The sequence below is a fragment of the Alosa alosa genome, chromosome 5 (genome assembly GCF_017589495.1).
Source record: "Alosa alosa isolate M-15738 ecotype Scorff River chromosome 5, AALO_Geno_1.1, whole genome shotgun sequence".
NCBI lineage: Eukaryota > Metazoa > Chordata > Actinopteri > Clupeiformes > Clupeidae > Alosa > Alosa alosa.
Window position 1 is genome coordinate 16,122,309 of NC_063193.1, and position 19,726 is coordinate 16,142,034.

The window sequence follows — 19,726 nt, forward strand, 5'->3', positions numbered from 1 at the left end:
TGTTAAGGTGAAATAGAGGAACCCATCCTGTTCATTATATATATGTGTCATTTTGGAACGTTTTTCCCTTTCATCAGTTATTTGCTTTGCTTATTTCTTAATTTGGAAATCACTTTGGATATAAGCCAAGTGCATATAAATGTGAAACAAGTTTCAATATGGTGGCATCTCAGACACTCCAATTTGTGCCATCTGTTTTCACTAATAGTCTACACAGCCATCAAAGTAGACGACACACTAGGTTATAGTGTACAGTGTAGTGTAGGTACAGTAGGCTACTGCTAGGTGTAAAGCTTTTTAGATGCTTATATCAGTTAGGCAACATGCAGATGTTGATTTTATTCAGCTGTAATAGCCTAATAGCCTACAATAACTGATTCCAGTTTCAAACTATCCTTGGGCTTTGGTTAACAAAACATAACGACAAACTAACATTTCAATTCTTAGTTGACAGAGGAACGCATTATTTTCTGTTAAAACTTAATATATTACCATGTAAAATAAGCCAGAAGTCATAGTAGGCTATAGGGCAGGAGTAGCCTATTTGTTTGTGGTTGGAACTGTTGATAGAACCTATTTTGTTTCTAGTCGGATGAGTTATAATGGTTGCACAAGCTGAGACGGCTGCGACATGTACCAAGCAGTTAGCGGGTTATATACTTGGTAAGCAGCTTTCTCATAGATTTACTTTTCACCCCTTAACTTATATAGAATGTGCGGTGTCCCATTCTCTAATGCTGTTTATTACTTAAAACGGCAATTGATGCCGCGGACTTTCTGTCCTTTGATCCTGAAGTTGGCTTTGATAGTGAACGGGTTTAACGTTAGCTATCTGGAGGAGGAGGCTTGGTACTGGTAGCTAGGATGCTAAATGTTGCACTCTGCCAAACAACATATGTCTTGCCACTTCGCACTTATTTATGCTAATTCGTATGTTATTAAATTAGCCCTGTGTAAATGTGCAGTTAGCTTTTCCACGTGTAACACTAGTTGTAGTGTACGTTAACTTACCTTTGAATTGGTCTGCCATGCCTTGACTGAGAAATTATTTTCACAGAGAACCCGATGTTGTTTTCCTTATATCGTCATTCTCCTCCATGAGCTGACATCAGCGACTGAGGATGCTGAAGGACATTCCCCGGGATGCGCTTTTGCGCCCCCTGACTCGGAATGAAGTGGTCGGCATGTTGTTGAGGTTAACGATTTTTGGCGCTGCAACTTACTACAGTATCAAATGGGTGGTGGAGGCCATGGACCCCACACACAAGCAAAAATTACAGGCCAAAAAAAGGGTAACTGTTATGTGCGTCTTTCTGTGAGGGGATTTGATATTGTTGATTGTTATTTGTATTAAAATGGTAAATGGAAATGTGTATTGCTCTTCTTTGCAAGGAGATATTAAAACAATTTACAATTATGTCCTTTACTGAGCATTCACAAAGCCTTCTTATGCCATGCTTTGGCTAGACATCACCATACAGTTGCTGCTATCTAAACTGTCAAGACTAAACTGCCAGGCAAGTCATCATCATTTGACCATTTTGTTCCATCCTACAGGCAGAGCTGCTACTGAAGCGGCTTGGAGTGGAGGGTGTTACTTTGAATGAATATGAGATGAACATTGCCACCCAACTTGTAGATCCACGAAGCATGAAGGTAAGCCTCTGTTTACTATTTTTTACCTGGGATTTGTGGACTGTCACATCAACTGCATTCATATATGGTTGTTTGGCTAACACTTGTGGTCTTTTAAGGTGACGTGGAGAGATATAGCCGGTCTTGATGAGGTGATCAATGAGCTGCAGGACTCCGTGATATTACCCTTCCAAAAACGCCACCTCTTTACAGGATCCAAACTTTTTCAGCCACCCAGAGGTTTGTGGTTTTTCTCCAATGATGACAGGTGATATCGAACGGTGACAAAATGTTAGACAAATAGATGCCATCAGAAGATATGTTTTGACAACATTTAACATACACTATCTAGAGTACACAAACACTTTTCTGTAAATAGTAATGATGTTCTGAAAGTTGGCGCTCAGATTCAGTGGAAAAAAAACAAAGTAAAGTGCAATGCTTAAATTAAAGGCAAATTCCTCAAGGTGGATTCCATAAATAATGTATTCCTACTTTTTTGCAGGTGTGTTGTTGTATGGCCCGCCAGGATGTGGAAAAACCTTAATCGCCAAGGCAACTGCTAGAGCCTCAGGGTGCCAATTCATCAACTTGCAAGCTTCCATGTTGACAGACAAGTGGTATGGTGAATCGCAGAAGCTCACCGCTGCTGTCTTCTCCTTGGCTGTAAAAATCCAGCCTTGTATTATTTTCATTGATGAAATAGGTGAGCTTGGGTTCATATTTTATGGCTTTACCATCATCATTTCTTAAACTCATTTATCATCACATTCCGTGCTTCTTCAAAATATTGAATACCTACAGTAGTCACTGGCACATGTGGTAACTTGAATCAAGTGTGATTATGTTTTTATTCAGATTCTTTTCTGCGAAACCGGTCCAGTCTGGATCACGAGGCCACAGCCATGATGAAGGCCCAGTTCATGAGCCTCTGGGATGGCCTGGAGACTGGCGCTAACATCCAGGTACGTCATGATCAAACACTATCACTGCCTGTCTGTTAGCATCTGATTGCTGCTCCCAGAGTCAGTGCCATTGAAGTCATCAAAGGGCTCTTTGGAGTTTCTACAGGTGGATGAGATCTGGCCATGGCTGAATGTGGTTTTAGACAGGTTGAGGTAAGATAGACTAACTGGTTCAGTTCATGTCTTTTCAGGTTAATATTCTCAACTAACTAAATGAACATTAACGGGAACATTGGGATAGGTCTGTTTATAAACAGGTGGTTTATTTGTTGGGTATAGGCATTTAACAGACATTTTCAAATTTGATACAAAATCCTTCACGGTTCATGCCACAAGAAAAATGCGTGTGTATATCGAGGTCAGAAAGCTTTCCATCCCATTGAATTATGTGTGTGCATGAATTGACTGAAACGTCAAGAAAAATGCCTACTTGTTCTACTTTTTGTGTGTATACATACTGGGCTTGTCAACCAGATGGCGGGCCAATGAATCTCTGGCCACTTGTTAACTCCGTCTACCCATTCTGTTATCAACTCAGGATCAATAGACAATCGCCATTAGCTAAGACTAATTTATTAAGACACGGTTCTGGGAAGACTATGACTCAACATGCCGTTGTATTAGCTACGCCACTTTTCTGACCCCATGCTGTACATGCACCGAACCTAGGCTCTGGATGTTGAAGGGGTCTTGAAGAGGTCTGTTGCCCAAAGTGTGACTGCCTTGCAAATAGGGTCTACAATTGCATACAGGATGTTTATGCTTCTCTGCTTAAAGTTTTTTGTCTGAAAAGTCCTATACCTCTAGGTCTTATGTCAGCTTCTAGTTTTACTTCTAAGCATGTCTGAAAAGTATGCTTCTAGGGTTTATGTCTAAAAAGTCCTAGTTAAATTCTTTAAGGTCCTCCTGTTCTGAAAGGTCATTCTGCATGCATTTCTATCCCTCATATGCTAAATACATATATTGTAGGTCATACAGATTTCTTAATTTTGGATCAAAGAATGTCAAGTAGTCAGAAAAAGTCATTTACATCAGTGTAGTAAACATTTTCCTGTTAGTTATTAAAGTGCCCATATTATGACTATTTTTCAACAAGTTAAAATAGGTCTATGAGTTCCAGAAAACATGTTTCTGAAGTTGTTTGCTGGAAATAGCTTGTAGGAAAAGATTCTTACCTACCTCTATTACACACTCTTTTTCAGTCCTTGTCAAAGTGTGCTGTTTCTGCTGCTCATTACATATTAATGCCTTACCCACGCCCCACTCCATTAACTGTTACCAGGGTCATTCGTGCCAAATCAACAAATGCCTCCAGCCTAGCCTGACCATCTTGGCTTTGCCTCATACTTTATGTCAATAATGCTAAATATTACCCAACAACTACTGTGCAAAGGTTTAAGCTTGTATCTACATTATTTTCTGAGATATGTAGGCTTAAAAAACAGTTGAACTTGTAGGCTTGGTGTGGAGAGGTGGGGTATTGATTATGCAACGTCTGAAACACGCCAATTCAAAATCCCCTAACATCTACTACACCTTCGTTTTACATAGTATAGCCCGTAGCTAACACTTAGCCTACCATAATCTCTATGTAAAACGGTTAGCTTGCTAGCTAGCTATCTAACAGTGGAACTTCAGGAGCCTACAACATAAGCTTAGCTATCTCACCTAGTTGTAGGAAATATGTAAATGATGGAATTAGAATGAATCCCATGAACAAACAGATAACTCTTACACCAACCTTATTTTGTGCCTTTTATTCACGTTTGTTCAACGATTTAGTAAGTATAAATCCTTTTCCCTGCCCACTTCGATACAGCTCCATAGGTTTCCATTATATTCACGTAACGTAGTTGCCCTAAAAGGAGGTGGTGGGTGGGAATATTGAAATGTTTCGGCTTGTGACGTCAAAAGCCTTGCCGATTTTGACCAGCTCACCCTGGAGGCTGAAGGCAGGATACATTCAGAAACCCTTATCTCACTCAAAACAGCATATTTTCCAAGTTTGTATGCGTGTGGAAGCACCAGATACACACAACACATCAAATCCCAGAAAAAGTGATTTTTTTTTTCATAATATGGGCACTTTAAAATCTGACATGGTGGAATCATTGTGATTGGCCGACAAAGAAGGACTACGGTACATTGCTACATCCACTAGTATGATTGTAATATGAATGAAAACCCACTCTATTTCTCTGGGTTGACTAACATTTTGCAAATAATATTATTTGATTATTTTTTAAAGCAGTCATTAAGTGTTGCTCCTAACTGCACTCTGGCTTACATTTTTAGGAACAAAGGTATTCAAATTTGACTAGCATGATAACCAGGCATTTTTGAAACAGCCAAGCATTTAGTCTTAACATATTACAATGGTAGAAATCAAACCTTACATCCTGAGAAGACCAGATACGCAACTGTAACCCTGAGGTATTTTGTCCCCAGGTGATGGTGATGGGTGCCACCAACAGACCACAAGATCTCGACCCAGCCATCCTGCGCAGGATGCCCTCAACCTTTCACGTTGGTCTGCCGGTAAGCAGCATATGCACACATATTAAACTTGTTTAAGAAACATAAGCATTAAATCGTTGAAATATCCACATGTTAAGGAAGAAAGGCATTAATAACAAAACAAAAAAAAATTAACAGATAAGAATCAGGCAAGCAGATACACAGGGTTCCCACAGGTCATGGAATTTCTGGAGTATCATGAACTTTTGATAGTCATGGAAAGTCAGGGAATTGTATAATTTTGGGGGAAAAGTCAGGGAATATCAGGGAATTTTCGTTGTAGCAGTTTAAAATTTGCTCACCAAAATACATTAATACAAATATATATTTTACACAGCATTGGTGTTTATCGGGTTATTAGCCTTTCCCACTACTGTTTGCTTGAGTAGTTGTGGTTAGCCCTACTTTGTTTTTTCAATGCCTATTTATTAATTTTCTGCTCTAAAAAAAGTCAAAGATTCTAGAATGTTAAGCGGCTGCTCTGAAACCTTTGGTTGGTGAAGTAATTTCAATGTACCATTTATTATATAGTAGGTCATCATGTAAGCCTCAAAAATCATGCAGTAATGGCCTGTCAGCTGTGTGGTGTTGAGAGGCAGCTCCTTTGACAGCTTCTCACTGATGTATGACCGTGTCTGTATCATGCCTTACAATGTGTCTCTGGTGTCTGCAGAATCAGATCCAGAGACATGACATCCTGAAGCTGATCCTCACGGGGGAGAATGTGAGTAGGCCCTCTCCTCTGTTCAGATGCTAAGGAGTGTGTGTGTGTGTGTGTGTGTGTGTGTGTGTGTGTGTGTGTGTGTGTGTGTGTGTGTGTGTGTGTGTGTGTGTGTGTGTGTGTGTGTGTGTGTGTGGATGTTATTGCATTACAAGTTGTATCATAAAAAAGCTGTTCAGGTATTTGCTAAATTTTAGTAAACTGAGAAACTCAAACTATTTCCTATTTGTACTTGTAATGGGATGCTCTGGTTGAGAGTGCAACGCTAAAAATGACAAGTGTTTTCCTACATATCCCCTTGGATGCGTGTGTGGTCCATCCCAAGGTGTTATGCATAAATGGATATGAAGTTGACAACAAAGGTACTTCTGGAAATATATTCTGGGAAACTATTTCTGAGAAGCCAGTTACTGTTGTGTACTATATATGTCTGAGTTCACTTCACACTTGGGTTTTAGATATCACTGGTTTCAGCACCATTCCATCATTTTTTCAGAGATATAAAACACTTCAGTCTGAGAACATTCATGTATTTCTCATCAATCACAAGAAATACAACCATAGTCCATAGTCCTTAAATAAGCTCTAGAGCAGCGTTTCTCAAACTGTGGGTCGCAGAGACATGCCAGGTGGGGCGCGAACTGACGTGAAAAACAGGACTTTTTTTTTTATTATTATTATTTTTTTAATCTGTAGCCTAGGCCCAGGTAGCACCCGATGCGCAATGGACGCACTGTGTTATTCATAGGGAAGCGCTCGTGTCAAGGCAGCTTATAGTCCCGACCTACATGAGATTTTGAGCGTTGTTGTGAGAGTGGTGAATTTCATCAAAACCCGGCCCTTAAAGGCGCGTCTATATTCTCCGCACTTTGCGAAGAGATGGTAGCTGACCAAAAGGCTGTACTGTTTCACAGTGAGGCAAGGTGGCTTTCGAGGTAAAGTAACTGTCGCTAGCGTGTTTGAGCTCGAGTTGCCTCTTCTTGGAGGAAGAGCGCATGTTTGGATCTGCAAGCACGTTCACTAATGAACATTTCTTGACGAAGCTGGCCTATCTTAGCGAAATATTTGATATATCTTAGCGATACATTTGAGTTAAATGTCCAGTTACAAGGCAAAGACAAGCACCTCCCTCACCTAGCAAATAAGATTACTGCATTTACCAAAAAAGCTTGAGGTATGGGACAGGTGCCTTGATCGCGACAGTATTATGCCTTTGAGATTTCTGAGTGAAATCGCTGAAACGTCTGATTCGGGAGCCACTCTTGTGATCCCATGTGTTAAACAGTAGGCCTACATCACATCTCTGCAAAGTTTATTTAAAAAATATTTCCCAACCAGCAGTGCTCAGTATGACTGGATTATGGATCCATTTAATGCAGCATGTTGGTATTTCATTGAAAATATTGTACAATACTGTAAAATGGCCTATGCTTCCTAATATGTTGCTGGAAAACAGAAATATGTGTGTTATGTATTTATTTATTTACTATTATATCTGCAGCACCAGCTGATTTTAACTCTGTTGAAGAGGATATATTTAGAACTTGTCATTATTTCAATAAATTTGACAATTTTTAGCATAGTGACAATTTATGTTGCGTAATACCCCTAGCTTATACCTTATATAGCTTAGGAAAGCTAACAGCTTTCTATTAGGATCTAGTTTGTCAACTACCACAGTCACGAGTTGGGTCGCGATAGTCTGTCATTTTTAAAAAGTGTGTCCCCAGAAAAAAAGTTTGAGAAACACTGCTCTAGAGAAAGAAGTTTTTTTTTTTTATTATTAAATCCTGGACTCTATGCTGCTGCAGCTCTTTCCTAAGCACTTATCTTAATCACAACCTTCCAGCATCCACTCAAGTTACTTCTATTTCAGCCCAATATATGTGAAGGTTGGTCAGCCTTGAGACATTACTTCAATTCTGAAGGGCTTGTCTGTGTAGTTTCCGCAACATTAAGGTTAACGTGTCCCAAATAAGACCCGTTCCCCAGAGGCCAGCCACTCAGCACTTTTCCTCCCCACCAAACCCGCCCATCAGCGCTTTTGAGTTGGCAAAGGGAAGCCCCAGCCCAGTGCCATGGTGTTTCCTGTTCTCTCTTGTCAAATGGCATCAGTGAAGACGATTAAAGTTTAGTCTTCACTCATGCATTGTTAATGGACATTGTGAAATAAATTAGGCCCCTGTGTTTTCCTCTCTAAAATGAACATCAGTGACAAAGACTAAGACAGTGGCAGCGTTGCACTTGTGTAGCATAGCACATCCTTCCCTTGAGGTGCCAATCATGAGTGAATTATGTCATCTTTATTTCTTTGTTTACAAGTTCATGCAACTCAGACTGTGTTATGCAAACAGTCAAGATGACACTTCAAATACATATCCGAGGGTTATTTGGTCCTAAACATGATAAAAATGTTTTGTCTTATAAGGTGAATTAATACACTTTTATGTACAAACCTAAGGAGCATGAGCCTTATGTACAGTAGTAAGCTAGAATAGACTATGTATTTTACTGGGCTTTTTAGCATGATAAATATTGCACATTGAAAGAATATGATATTTTCATAAATATTATGGTCTTTCATTTAAAATACCAAATAATTCCAATAATAATAAGTCCAAAACTAACTTCTCGCGTGAAGTAACAACCACAAATAGCCAATGACAGGCTAACAATCAGCACAGCACAGCCTGTCCATGTAGTTCAAGTCATGTCAAGTGGCTATCTAATCGAAGAAATAAATAAGTAATAGGAAATAAGATTTAAAATGACCATTGAAGTGGATATGTACTGTCTACAAAGTGTATCATATCCTTAGAGATGTCTGAATTGTGTTTGTTGACAAAATCACACCAAGAAGTGAAGTTTTTATGTGTAATGCAGATGCTTAGTCAAAAGTGGTTAAAAAATGCTTAGGAAGCTTCTAGAATTGCAACCAGTGCTTCAACTGTCTTGTGGTTTGACAATATGGTGTTTTATGGAAATAAGGTTTTTTTTTGTGTGTGTGTTTAACATTGTGTGCTCATAAACAAATGATGATGTACTGTAGCAAGCGATGCCCGTCATACTGAGAGAACAGTGACCGTTTTAATACACTGGTGCTCTTGTCCTCAGTTGAGCAATGCCATAAATCTGCGGGAGATCGCCGATAAGACCAGCGGCTACTCGGGCAGTGACCTGCGGGAGCTGTGCAGGGACGCAGCCATGTACCGCGTCAGGGACTATGTCCGCAAGCAACAGATGAGGCAGATCGCCAAACAGATGCAGGCGGAGGATGAGGAGGAGGAGTATGTTTTTTGTGTGTGTGTGTGAGAGAGGGGGGGTGGAGAGAGACTGAGTGTGGGCAGCGTTTATGAAGATAATCAAGTGTGCGTGTGTAAACTTGTTGTCTGTACTTCCTCCGTGGTGATGTTGTGTAACGTTGCCGTGTCTCTCGTCAGGCCCGTGGGGACGCGGCTGCGGCCCGTGACTCAGCTGGACATGCTCTTTGGCCTGGACAAAATGAACGAGTCCAAGCAGGTCACCATTACGCCTGGCTGTCTGAAAGAGTCGCCCTTGGACTGACCTTGATGACAGTCGCTGACCAATCGGCACATCCGGCCCGCACCCGGTCCACATCGGTCCACTTTCCTTGTTCTGGTCTGGAGTCACTTAGCACTCAACACACGGTCCTGTTCTGTTGCACATACACATATTAACTCCATTCCCTATTCATTGTCTTTGTCATTGCCCCCAAAAGGTTTTGAATGCACAAAATGCAAGATGATAAAAAAGAGGGTTTTTTATAGAGGGAAGGGGGGTCACATTTAAACTGTGAAAGTGTATAGACCAAACAGTAGTTTGTCATTGAATGTCTGCATGTATTTACAATGTATTCAATTAAATGCAGCTTTGGTGTTAAAGCTGCTGTAGTCTGAAAGTGATTGTTTTGAATTACCAACGTTTTGGCTTGATATTCAGAAAGCCGTCAGAGAGATAGGAACTCGGAGGACACACTCAAAAAGGACTTTGCGGGACTCGGCAATCGGCAACAGAAAAATACAAACATGGTCTTTTTGTGTATGCATCAGGACACTTCTACAGAGGCTCTTACATATGGGCCACTTGCAGCAACTTTAAAAGCCAACTCTGCGTTCACATCAGATCACTCAGGCAACTCAACACTGTTGTCCTAGTATGTATACTGTATGTCTATTTATTAAAAGGTGAAGTACCATGCTTTTGGGTTTTTTGTACTAAATTACTTACTCCTAAACACTGAAGTTAGTATGTAAGATAATAAAGTGTTTTTTAACATCTTGGAGAAATGAGCCTAGATATTTTTACTTCATGGGGGATCATAAATATTAATGCATTGGTTTCCTTTGTGTCAACAAATATTCTAAGCAGATCTTGAGCTCACAGCTGTTGTCAGAATCACACAGCTTTACATTCGGGCTTATCTTGCATGCAGGAGTGCAGTTTGTCGCCTCTGCCTTGCATATTTTGGATTAGTTTAGGATACTAAGGGAATATCTGAAGTGTTCCTCTGATCCCTGTCAGAACCATGCTATACTGCGATCCCTGTTCCCTTTCCTGCTGTCATTTCTTTTCTCTGAGGCCATTTCCTCAGCTCACCCTTTGATCAATGATGTGCCCTGCCTGGCTAATCATATGCACTACAAAAAATGGACACATGATGGCAGTGTAGCATGTTCTAAACACACAAGGCTGAGATGGATTACAAAATTGCAGTTGATTTGCCCCTGTGCTCAAGGAACCTTTGAGGTTGTGGGTGTTAGGCAATCAGCCTTAATGTTGTCAAGTGACAACTTTAGGGGAATTTGGTGTTTCAGTGCTAGGTTTGCTTGGTCTCCTGTATCCCTAATGCAGTCTGCCATGTTTGCTAATAGCAAATAAGAGCCCATCCTCGCTGCAGAGCTTGATTAGCTGAAGCAGGGCTGTGACTTAACTCATAACTCTGTGGGTTTGACTAAGCAGCCATTGTGCAAATGTATACTTAGAAGAGTTTCGTAATGAATGAAAATATAGTCACATAAACTTTTCTTCCAAACTTGGAAGTATTTGCCTATATGTCCCTGTCCTTGGAGGGATAACCCTCCAAACGGTGTGAAATCCTCACCACCCCCCTATAGGTCAAAATATCTCACATCTAATGTGATTTCTGTGTAGTGTGGCCATCAGAGAAGCCTGTGCAGATTCTGGGGTTGGATCCAGTTAATAGTTCACACTCTTTGTGTGAGGCAGGCATCCAAGGTGTGAACCTGTCTCCCACTCACTCCCCAGAGCAGCTCCCCAACAAAGAACGAGCCATTTGATCAAATGAACATGGGGGGGGGGCCAATGTCATTACTGTTGCATCAATTTCTAAAGTGCTCCATATTAAGCGTCTACACTAAAAAAATGTTTCATGCCACTCTCAGTAAGTGCTAATAACACATTCAGTCTGGCTGCATGGGATGAGGCTGCCCGAACCCAGCTTTGTCACACATTTGTCAAGATTTGCCAATTAAATGATCTACATCAGATATTGAAACAATTATTCGAGAAATTATTAGAAATTATTATCCGAGAAAATATTTTTACAATTATTCAGCAGGGTTTAACCATGACACATCAGACACAAAGTCCTATCTGTCACCCTCACTCATTGCGTCGTGTCAGATGCAAAGAAGGCCTGCAAAACTGCATCCCTAAATGAACACTCAGACAGCTCTGTTGTTCTGCCTCCAGGATTGGCCAATCAGGACACTCAACCTCAGTGAAATCTAATGGCATTAGCATCCCTGTCTCCTCTTGGTTAATAGATGAGGCAGAATGAATGTCCTCTACCTTGAGCAGGCACTTTATTTATTATCACCTCTCCACTGGGAAGGTCCATGTTTTCTATGGGCTTGCAGCAAGATCTATTTGACTGCCCAATATCAGTGACTGATGTGAGAAATGTGTGATAAAAACGTCAACCCATCACATTATCACTGCACCCGCCACCCTCCCCCTGACACCCACACACACCAAACAACACCCCTGCTCTTCTTGTTCTTTATGGGTGTGTGATTTGCGATGTTTCAGACACAGTTATGTATAAATGACTTAGCAAGACCCATCACATAAGCTTATGGCCCAATCACAACCTTTATTGATTTCCACAAAAGTTCAATAAAGCCACATAAAAGTTTGCACCCTAGTATAGCCAGAGGAAAGAAAGTGGCAGAAAATGGCACCCACATACCTGTTTACCTCACATAGTATTTCTTGCGCGTCCAGATGCTGGCCTTCCTAGAATGATAACAGCAGCAGGTCCTCTATTGACCCAGGCAATTGGTGTTGCGCCATGCCGATGGAACCACAGATAAAAGGTAATCAGAGTGTGTATGAGGGTCTTAGTTCACGGATGGAAGTTAAAAAAAGGCCAACACCTCCACACACATCTCGCTGTAGTGCAGGCATTACTAAGGCCTTATGTGGACCTGAGGGCCTCTTCATTCACCTTTGCCAAATAACTCAACTCGGTGCCCTAGACTTATAACAGCACTAATAGCTGTGTTAATAAGAGAGGAACAAAAGCACTACACCCACTCAGGAAACAGGAGATGAACAAATGATCATTAATTAACTGCAGATCGTTAATTAACTGCAGCGTTTTCTCCAGGAGCACCAGTGATGACACACTAAATACTAGGAAGACGGTTTTGTACAGCTGGTACAACCAACCCTGACATCATTAACATGGATGTATGAACACCGCATAGCAGTGCTTTCTCCTGTTAATTTTCTGTATTCAGCAGTGAATGTCTTAAGCTTTGTGGAAGGTATCCATATTTTATAATGAATGTCTTGCTCTATTAGTCTTGTGAATGTGAATGGAAAAAAGTAGACATCATTTTGTGTAGACTGCATCCTATGACATGTTACAACATAATTCCCAGTTGCCCTCATCTGTGAACCTCTATACTGTATGTCTGTAAATCCACGTCTTAACACAGATGATTGACATGATTCCAACATTTTATTTGGAAGATCCTAAGAGGGATGGTCATTACTGTTCAAGTCAAGAGGCTTAAAGAGGAATGTCAGCAAGGCATTTATTTCTGAGTCAAAAGGTCTTATTTAAAACCCAATAGGCCTACATCGAAATGATAGGACTGAAATTATCTTTTTGTTGGATTTCTTTCCAACCTTGTACAGGGAGGCAAAAAGATTAAATATAATCTTTTTTAATCTAAGATATTGTAACATTGTGAGTTTGTGAGTTGATGCATTTGCTGTATGATTTTGAGTGATTTGGGGTCATTTGTCAAAAGTATTACTAAATGTCCTAATATTGGTGTTTTGCACTCTCTGAGAATAATATTTAATCTGCATCTTTAAAGTATGTACTGTGTGTTGATATGGCAACCAAGCCTTACCTTCATCATCACTGCCATTTATGTCTCAGCATTTGCTACACAGAGGACAGAATTCCAATAGAAACTTACAAGGATACAAGGATACAAGGAAGTTTATTGTCACATGCATATAGTTACTGGAAGTAAGAAATGCAGTGAAATTATGTCTGGTGTCAGCCTATTTTATTGCATTAAGAGGGGTAAAGAGGGCAGTAGAAGAGGGGTTTAGTAGATTAAGTGGCAAGGGCTGCATAAAAAAAGGTGGGGAGGATTGGGATTGGGTGGGGGCACCAACAAAGGAGCACCAGATAAGAGCAACAGGGGCAAGGAAAACTCCCTTACCAAGGAAGAAACCTTGGGCAGATCCACGGCTCACGGATAACCCAACTGCCAGGGGTCTTGGTGTGTGTGTTGGGGGATGACAGGGGAGATGGGATAGTGTGCTGTGTATGTGGGGGGAGGGCAGTGTGCAATATGTGTGTTGGGAAGCTTCCTCATGAGACAATGTGCTGTGTATTGGGGGCAGTGTGCTGTAAGTATGTTGGGGATGTGTGTTGGAGAAGCTTCCTGATGAAATAATGTGCTGTGTATGTAGGGGGGCCAGGGACTTACTATTGCAAGCAGAGTACTGTATGTATGATGTATGTATGTGAGTGATGACAGTGAAGATGTGTGTGTGGGGCAGGAGGAGTGGAGCAGTGACTGTGTGTGTGTGTGTGTAGTGTGTGTGTGGGCAGTGTGCTGTAAGTATGTTGGGATGTGTGTTGGAGAAGCTTCCTGATGAAATAAATGTGCTGTGTATGTAGGGGGCCAGGGACTTACTATTTCAAAGCAGAGTACTGTATGTATGATGTATGTGAGTGGATGACAGTGAAGATGTGTGTGGGCGGGAGGGAGTGGAGCAGTGACTGTGTGTGTGTGTGTGTGTGTGTGTGGGGGCAGTGCTGCCAAGTATGTAGAGGATGTGTGTTGGAGAAGATCCTGAAGACAATGTGCTGTGTATGTAGGGGGCAGTGTGCAGCAAGTATGTAGAGGAGACTTACTGTAGCAAAAGTGTGCTGTATGTATGTGAAGTGATGACAGTGATGATGTAAGTGTGTGTGTTGGGGATGGGGATGGGGGTGGGGGGGGGGGCAGAAAGGCTAGGCAATCAAGGACATGGGTAGATGGAGGAGAAATCAAAAATAATAAATAAAAAATTACCTACCTGACACTAGGCACTCACAACAGGCTTCACAATAGCAGTGTCAGGGTTTTAGGCAGGAGGACCCAAGTGCAAGAATCTTACAGACAGAAGTTTAGAAAAACACACTTTATTGTGATAAACTACAAACTTACTAACAGACAGGACTCGGACAGAACTCAGACAGGATGAACAGAGAGACGAACCGACAAAGGACAGAGGAACAGGTGGGTAGAAATACACAGACTAATTAACAAAAAGACAGAGGACTGGACGAGACCAACAAGACAATAACAGGGAACTGTTACAGGTGCGATCAGAAACAGAGGGAAACTAACGAGACAGGAAGTGCAGACCATATACGGGCGACTGGGCTGCAGGCGTGGCGTCGGGCACCTGGGCTGCGGGCACAGGAGCGGACTCGGCTGCGGGCACAGAAACAGGCACCTCAGGGCTGGGCACAGGAGGCGTGGTGTCGAGCGACTGGACTGGCCGACGCTTGGAGCCACGTCTCCTTCAGGAGGGAGCCTTCTGAGAGACCTGGATAAGGGTGAGATCAGGGTACTGGAACTCAACAGGCTGGGGTTCCGGACGTGGGGCGGCTGGCTGGAGGCGAAGCAGACCCAAGCCCCTGGCACACTGGCCTGAAGCCATTGGAGGTAGGGACAGGGTCAGGTTGGAGACTAGCAGCCTCACTGGAGAGAACAAGGAGATACTGGAGACTTCTTCCCAGACCTGAAAGCTGGTCGGCCAGGGTAGCTATTCCCAGAACCTCCCTTAGCCAGGGCTTTGAAGAAATTGTCCTCTCCATTAGGGAACAAATAGCATGCCGGCACTCCAGATCTGTGGATCTTACTAGCTCTGAGTTGAGCCTGCTGAGGGTGTACTCCACCTCAGTGAGTCTGATCTTCAAAAGAAACCTTAAGTTTACTAAATTAGTCTTGAATTTCCCCAGCTGAAGATAACTATGCTCTGCTATGATTTTGTAGAGGGAGAGTTTTGAGAATACACAAAGCAGAGTTGAAGAGCAAGCAGGGTTGGCAGCAGATAGGTAAACGCTGAAGAGTCACAGAATCACTTTTTTGACATTGAACACCAGGGACCTGACAGAGCAAAGCAGAGTAGAGAAGTGACTGCAAGGAGAGTGAGCTCAAAGACAGACAGGGGCATCCAGTCTAGACAGGAAGAAGGCCGGAAGGAGCTGACTGAGGGAGAGACAGAAAGTTCACATGAAATATGTCTAATCTTTGTGCATATGTTGGACAAATTTAATATCACATGTCAATGGAAGAAATGTGAAAAGCAAAACATAGCTAACTGTACTGCTGAAAATATTGACATGTCACATCCAAAGCATGGTAAGATATTGAACGGCAGACAGAGCGAAAAGGAAGGAAGTACCAGGGTTATCTATCCAGGAGCAACAGCAAGCCTTTGCTGAGCTGAGAGAGATCCTGCCCACTGCAGCAGTTTTAGTCAGGGACAGCAATGACACTGACACCGCTTCAGAATCTGAGGATGCTGTAGACTCAGCAGAGGATGCAGCCCGTAGCCGACGAGCAGGCTCGGTTGAGCGGCGGCCATGCTCCCTCTCCCCTCCCTCGGTGGCAGTGCTGGCACTGGTCTGCTGCACCTACGGACACTGCCTGGACAGGGCGTCCAGCGTTGCGGTGAAGGCGACCACGCCCGGTGTCGAATCTCCATGTCGTAGTCCTGGGGCCCAGCCAGCCAGCCAGCTGGCCCTCTGGATTCTTTGAAGTTCAGCAGCCAGGTGAGCGATGCATGGTCCGTTCTCAGCAGGAACCGTTTGCCGTATAGGTAGGTTCCGGAAATATGACTGCCACCACCACAGCCAACAGTTCTCTGCGGGTCACGCAGTAATTCTTCTCTGATCCAGTCCAGTGAGCGGCTGAAGCATGCAACCACCTTGAGAGAGGATCTTGGCGCCGGGCTTCCACGCCGCTGGCGCCGGTGTCCAGGATGAGCGGCAGTTGAGGGTCAGGGAAAGCGAGCTGGGGCCTCACATAGCGCCCTCCCAAGCCGCCGGAATGCCGAAGGTCAAGACCCTCGGGTCCACTTTCAAGAGCTGGCCTTTGGGCGTGAAAGCGATGCAGCGGGCTGGCGACTGTAGCAAAGTCCCGGATAAAACGCCGATAATATGGCGCCAGGCCAGGAACCTCCGAGCTCAGCACCATCGCATGTGAACAGGCCAACGATCTCACTGCTCCACCATAGCTGGGTCGGTGACCCTCGGGCGGCTCTGACGACATGGCCCAGGAACTGGGTTTGCCTCGAACAGGTGCCACTTTTCGGGTGCAGTTTGAGCCCAAGTCCTATGGCACCTTTTGAAGTCTGTTGCATGGCGCGGTGAAGTCTGTCAGGATACAGGATGTCATCCAGGTAAACCACGCAGCATGCATGCGGAATGCCCGCCAGGACATGCTCCATCAGCCGCTCAAAGTTCGCTGGCCCGTTGCATAGGCGAATGGAAAGTACCGGAACTGCCACAGCCCTTGCCCGATGGTAAGCGCTGTCTTTGGCCGAAGCCGGGGCTAGCTCAATCTGCCAGTAGCCACTGCGTAGTCCAGCGAGCTAAACCAGCAAGCCAGCAGGCGGCAAATGCTGTCCAGCTGATCGTCAATGGGGGAGCAGGTAGGAGTCTTTCCGGTTACCTGGTTGGAGGCGCCTGTAGTCCAACACAGAACCGCCACGAGCCTTCCTTCTTCGGGAGGATTACAGCCAGAGCAGCCCAGGGACTACTGCTTGGCTCGATCACTCCTGTCAGCGGCCATTTCCTTGATCTTTTCTTCAGCTGCTTGTCGCTTGGTTTGAAGCGGTAAGTGATGAGGCTGAAGTCGGATGGGCGGGCATTTCGGTGTCGATGCTCGTGTTGGACCAGGCTCGTCGGGTGCAGTCCTCATCTCTTCGCGGCGAAGATGTCGGTGTTATGCCTGCTAGTAGTCTCCCGCACCTGGCTACCCTGTGCTTCCACCCAGCCCCTCACAGCCACGGTGCAGAGTTCATTTCCACGGCTTGCCTTGTTTCTACAGAGGGCAGCTCTCTGAGCCGGAGAGTGGTGTTTGCTCAACCCGCTCTCTTGGCTCCTCCCCTGGTGGAAGTGGAGCTGAGCAGTGGCAGCCTCAGCTGACGGACCTGATGAGACCTGTTGTTTTTTCAAGGGCTTGAGTTTCGCTGGGTTTGTGGGAGGGAGGAGTCTGGGATGATCGAGTACTCCTTCTTGCGAGTTCTGCTTCCCTGGGCGAGTTGGAGAGTTCTTCGTGGCGCCAGCTCTCCCCACTTCATGCTCTATTTTCCCCCCCGTGCTCTGCTCCCCCCCGACACGCTGCTCGTCCCCAAGTGTAGTGTGAACCGGGAAATGTCCACCACAGCCCCCATTTCTCTAGCACGTCCAGGCGAGAATGCAATCATCCTGAATGCTAGCCAACCAAAGCCGGCGGCTTCGCCCGTCTCACCGTTGATGCACACGCATTGACCACTTTTTTTGTCCATACAGTTCGCTCGCTTCTCTCCGGTAACTGTTGTGATCGCGAGATTTTTGTCTTTTCCAGCCTCTGGGTCTGGCTACCAGCGTGCGGTAAGAGACCAGGGGCGCACAAGCAGATGGTGGAGCCAGTATTATTATCGATCAAAGTAGCGACACCGAGTCCCGCTTCCAGTGTGCATAGCCCCTCCCGCCCGTGCCAATCGTCTTCTAGTAACTGGGGCTGAGCATGAGGGGTGCGGGCTGGGCAGTACTACGCGATGTGTCCCGCTCGCCACACCCGGTGGCATCCGTCTCCGCTGCTTGGCCTCTTCCACTTTCAGCGTGGCGGCGTTGTGGGTGGCTGTGCGTGGTCTGCCAGCGTCACCTCAGTTCCTCCCCATCTTCCTCCATCGATGTCTGGCGTGCATAATGCCCCGACTCTGTTGTCGCGGAAGATGTTTTCCACCCGTTATTTCTTCCTCGCGAGCCGGACAGCGAGCTGGGGCTCAGGCATTCTTTTAGCGCTCTGGGTGGATGCCCTCAAGCGATCCGCCTTCCAGTGCCATCTCTTCATGTAGACCCTGGCTGTATGCGTTGGGTAGGGGCCAGGCATACAGCTGCAGGTCAGCCCGCCGAACTTGCCCAGTCTCTCGTCCTTGTGCGCCGTCTGAAGCGAAGTTGTTCTCTGGCATCGCTGATGAAGATTCTCTGGCGAATCGTCGTTGCAGAGCTGCCCCGATTATGGTCCAGCTTACTTGCTCCGCCGGTGGCAGGTCTTCTAATACTTAGAAGCGCTTCCCCCTCCAGAGCCAACGCCACCTTGCGCCCGTTCTCTCCGCCGACCAGCCATTCATGGAAGTGGGGACCTGTACCAGGTATAGCCAACCTTCGCCTTTACGCTGGAAACTTCTACCGCCCCGTCGACCGGGACCGGCCAGTTTCCATCAGCATCCCGTGTGGAGCGGGTTCAGAATGGCGGGATGCTGCCATCAGCCGGTTCGTTTTTCTCCTGTGGCCGGGGCGGGTCTTCGTCACGGTCACACTGCAGGCTGGCTCCGTCTGCTGGGCCCAGCAGGTGGCCATGGGCGAGCGCCAGCTGTCGAAGAGCCGCTTGGCAGGAAACTCATCATCGCCAGGGCATCAGTTGCAGCTTTCTCCTCCCGTCCAGTAGGGGTCGTCATCCCACTTCTGACACCAATGTAACAAACTGCAAAGTTGTCTCAGAATGGTTTTATTGGTTACGCACCAAAACACACGAATGTCATTACACAGTCCCTCCAGGAATTCGCGTTGTTAACAATTAACGCAAATTCAGCAAATCCTCGTGAATTCTGACCCTCTTAATTTTGTCCAAACACCGCAACTTTTCCAAGAATTTGACCAATCATCATGGTTTCCTGTGAAATTTCACCTACCACAACAGTCCCTCATGCAGAATAGTTAAGTCAGATGCCACACTCACTTCTGCAGACACCAGAGACTGCCCCATGTTCACTCCTCTGCAGTTTTAATGACAATAAATAGAAGGCTAACATTAATGATCTGCTTTTACTTATGATCTCTCAACCTGGTATTGCTAACCTACCTAGGCTATGAAAGTAAAGTTAATTAAGGCCTACTTTTACTGACATTTGAGTAGGCTACATTATGCAACCCATTGGCAAACGTTTACACCTGGAGATGTCTTTTAGCTCGTGTCATGTTTGCTAGCTTTGGGCTCAGTTGTGTACTGCTACCAAAAATCATAGAAATTAATAACATTGCAAGACATTTACTTCTTCTGTGATCCAAGAATGCTTTCATTCGAAAGTTATTTTTAACATTTATTTTAAC

The 19,726-nt window shown here is 44.5% G+C and overlaps 1 protein-coding gene across 1 annotated transcript; it reads left to right on the forward strand.

Annotated features, from left to right (window-relative positions):
• Window positions 1–596: 596 nt before the first annotated feature.
• On the forward strand, window positions 597–9,566 carry atad1a (ATPase family AAA domain containing 1a). Its single transcript, XM_048244457.1, has 10 exons — window positions 597–663; window positions 1,058–1,292; window positions 1,558–1,656; window positions 1,755–1,875; window positions 2,141–2,341; window positions 2,494–2,600; window positions 5,049–5,138; window positions 5,791–5,841; window positions 8,953–9,125; window positions 9,279–9,566. The coding sequence occupies exons 2-10, from the start codon at window positions 1,122–1,124 to the stop codon at window positions 9,400–9,402; spliced, it is 1,137 nt and encodes a 378-aa protein (XP_048100414.1). The 5' UTR covers window positions 597–663; window positions 1,058–1,121; the 3' UTR covers window positions 9,403–9,566.
• Window positions 9,567–19,726: the final 10,160 nt, after the last annotated feature.

What these genes read in the sequence shown, in the direction of transcription:
- atad1a (XM_048244457.1), top strand. Translation starts at nt 1,122, where the DNA reads ATGCTGAAGGACATTCCCCGGGATGCGCTTTTGCGCCCCCTGACTCGG. An exon ending in AGACTGGCGCTAACATCCAG is followed by an intron (nt 2,601 to 5,048) that starts GTACGTCATGAT and finishes TTTTGTCCCCAG; the next exon opens with GTGATGGTGATGGGTGCCAC. An exon ending in TGATCCTCACGGGGGAGAAT is followed by an intron (nt 5,842 to 8,952) that starts GTGAGTAGGCCC and finishes TCTTGTCCTCAG; the next exon opens with TTGAGCAATGCCATAAATCT.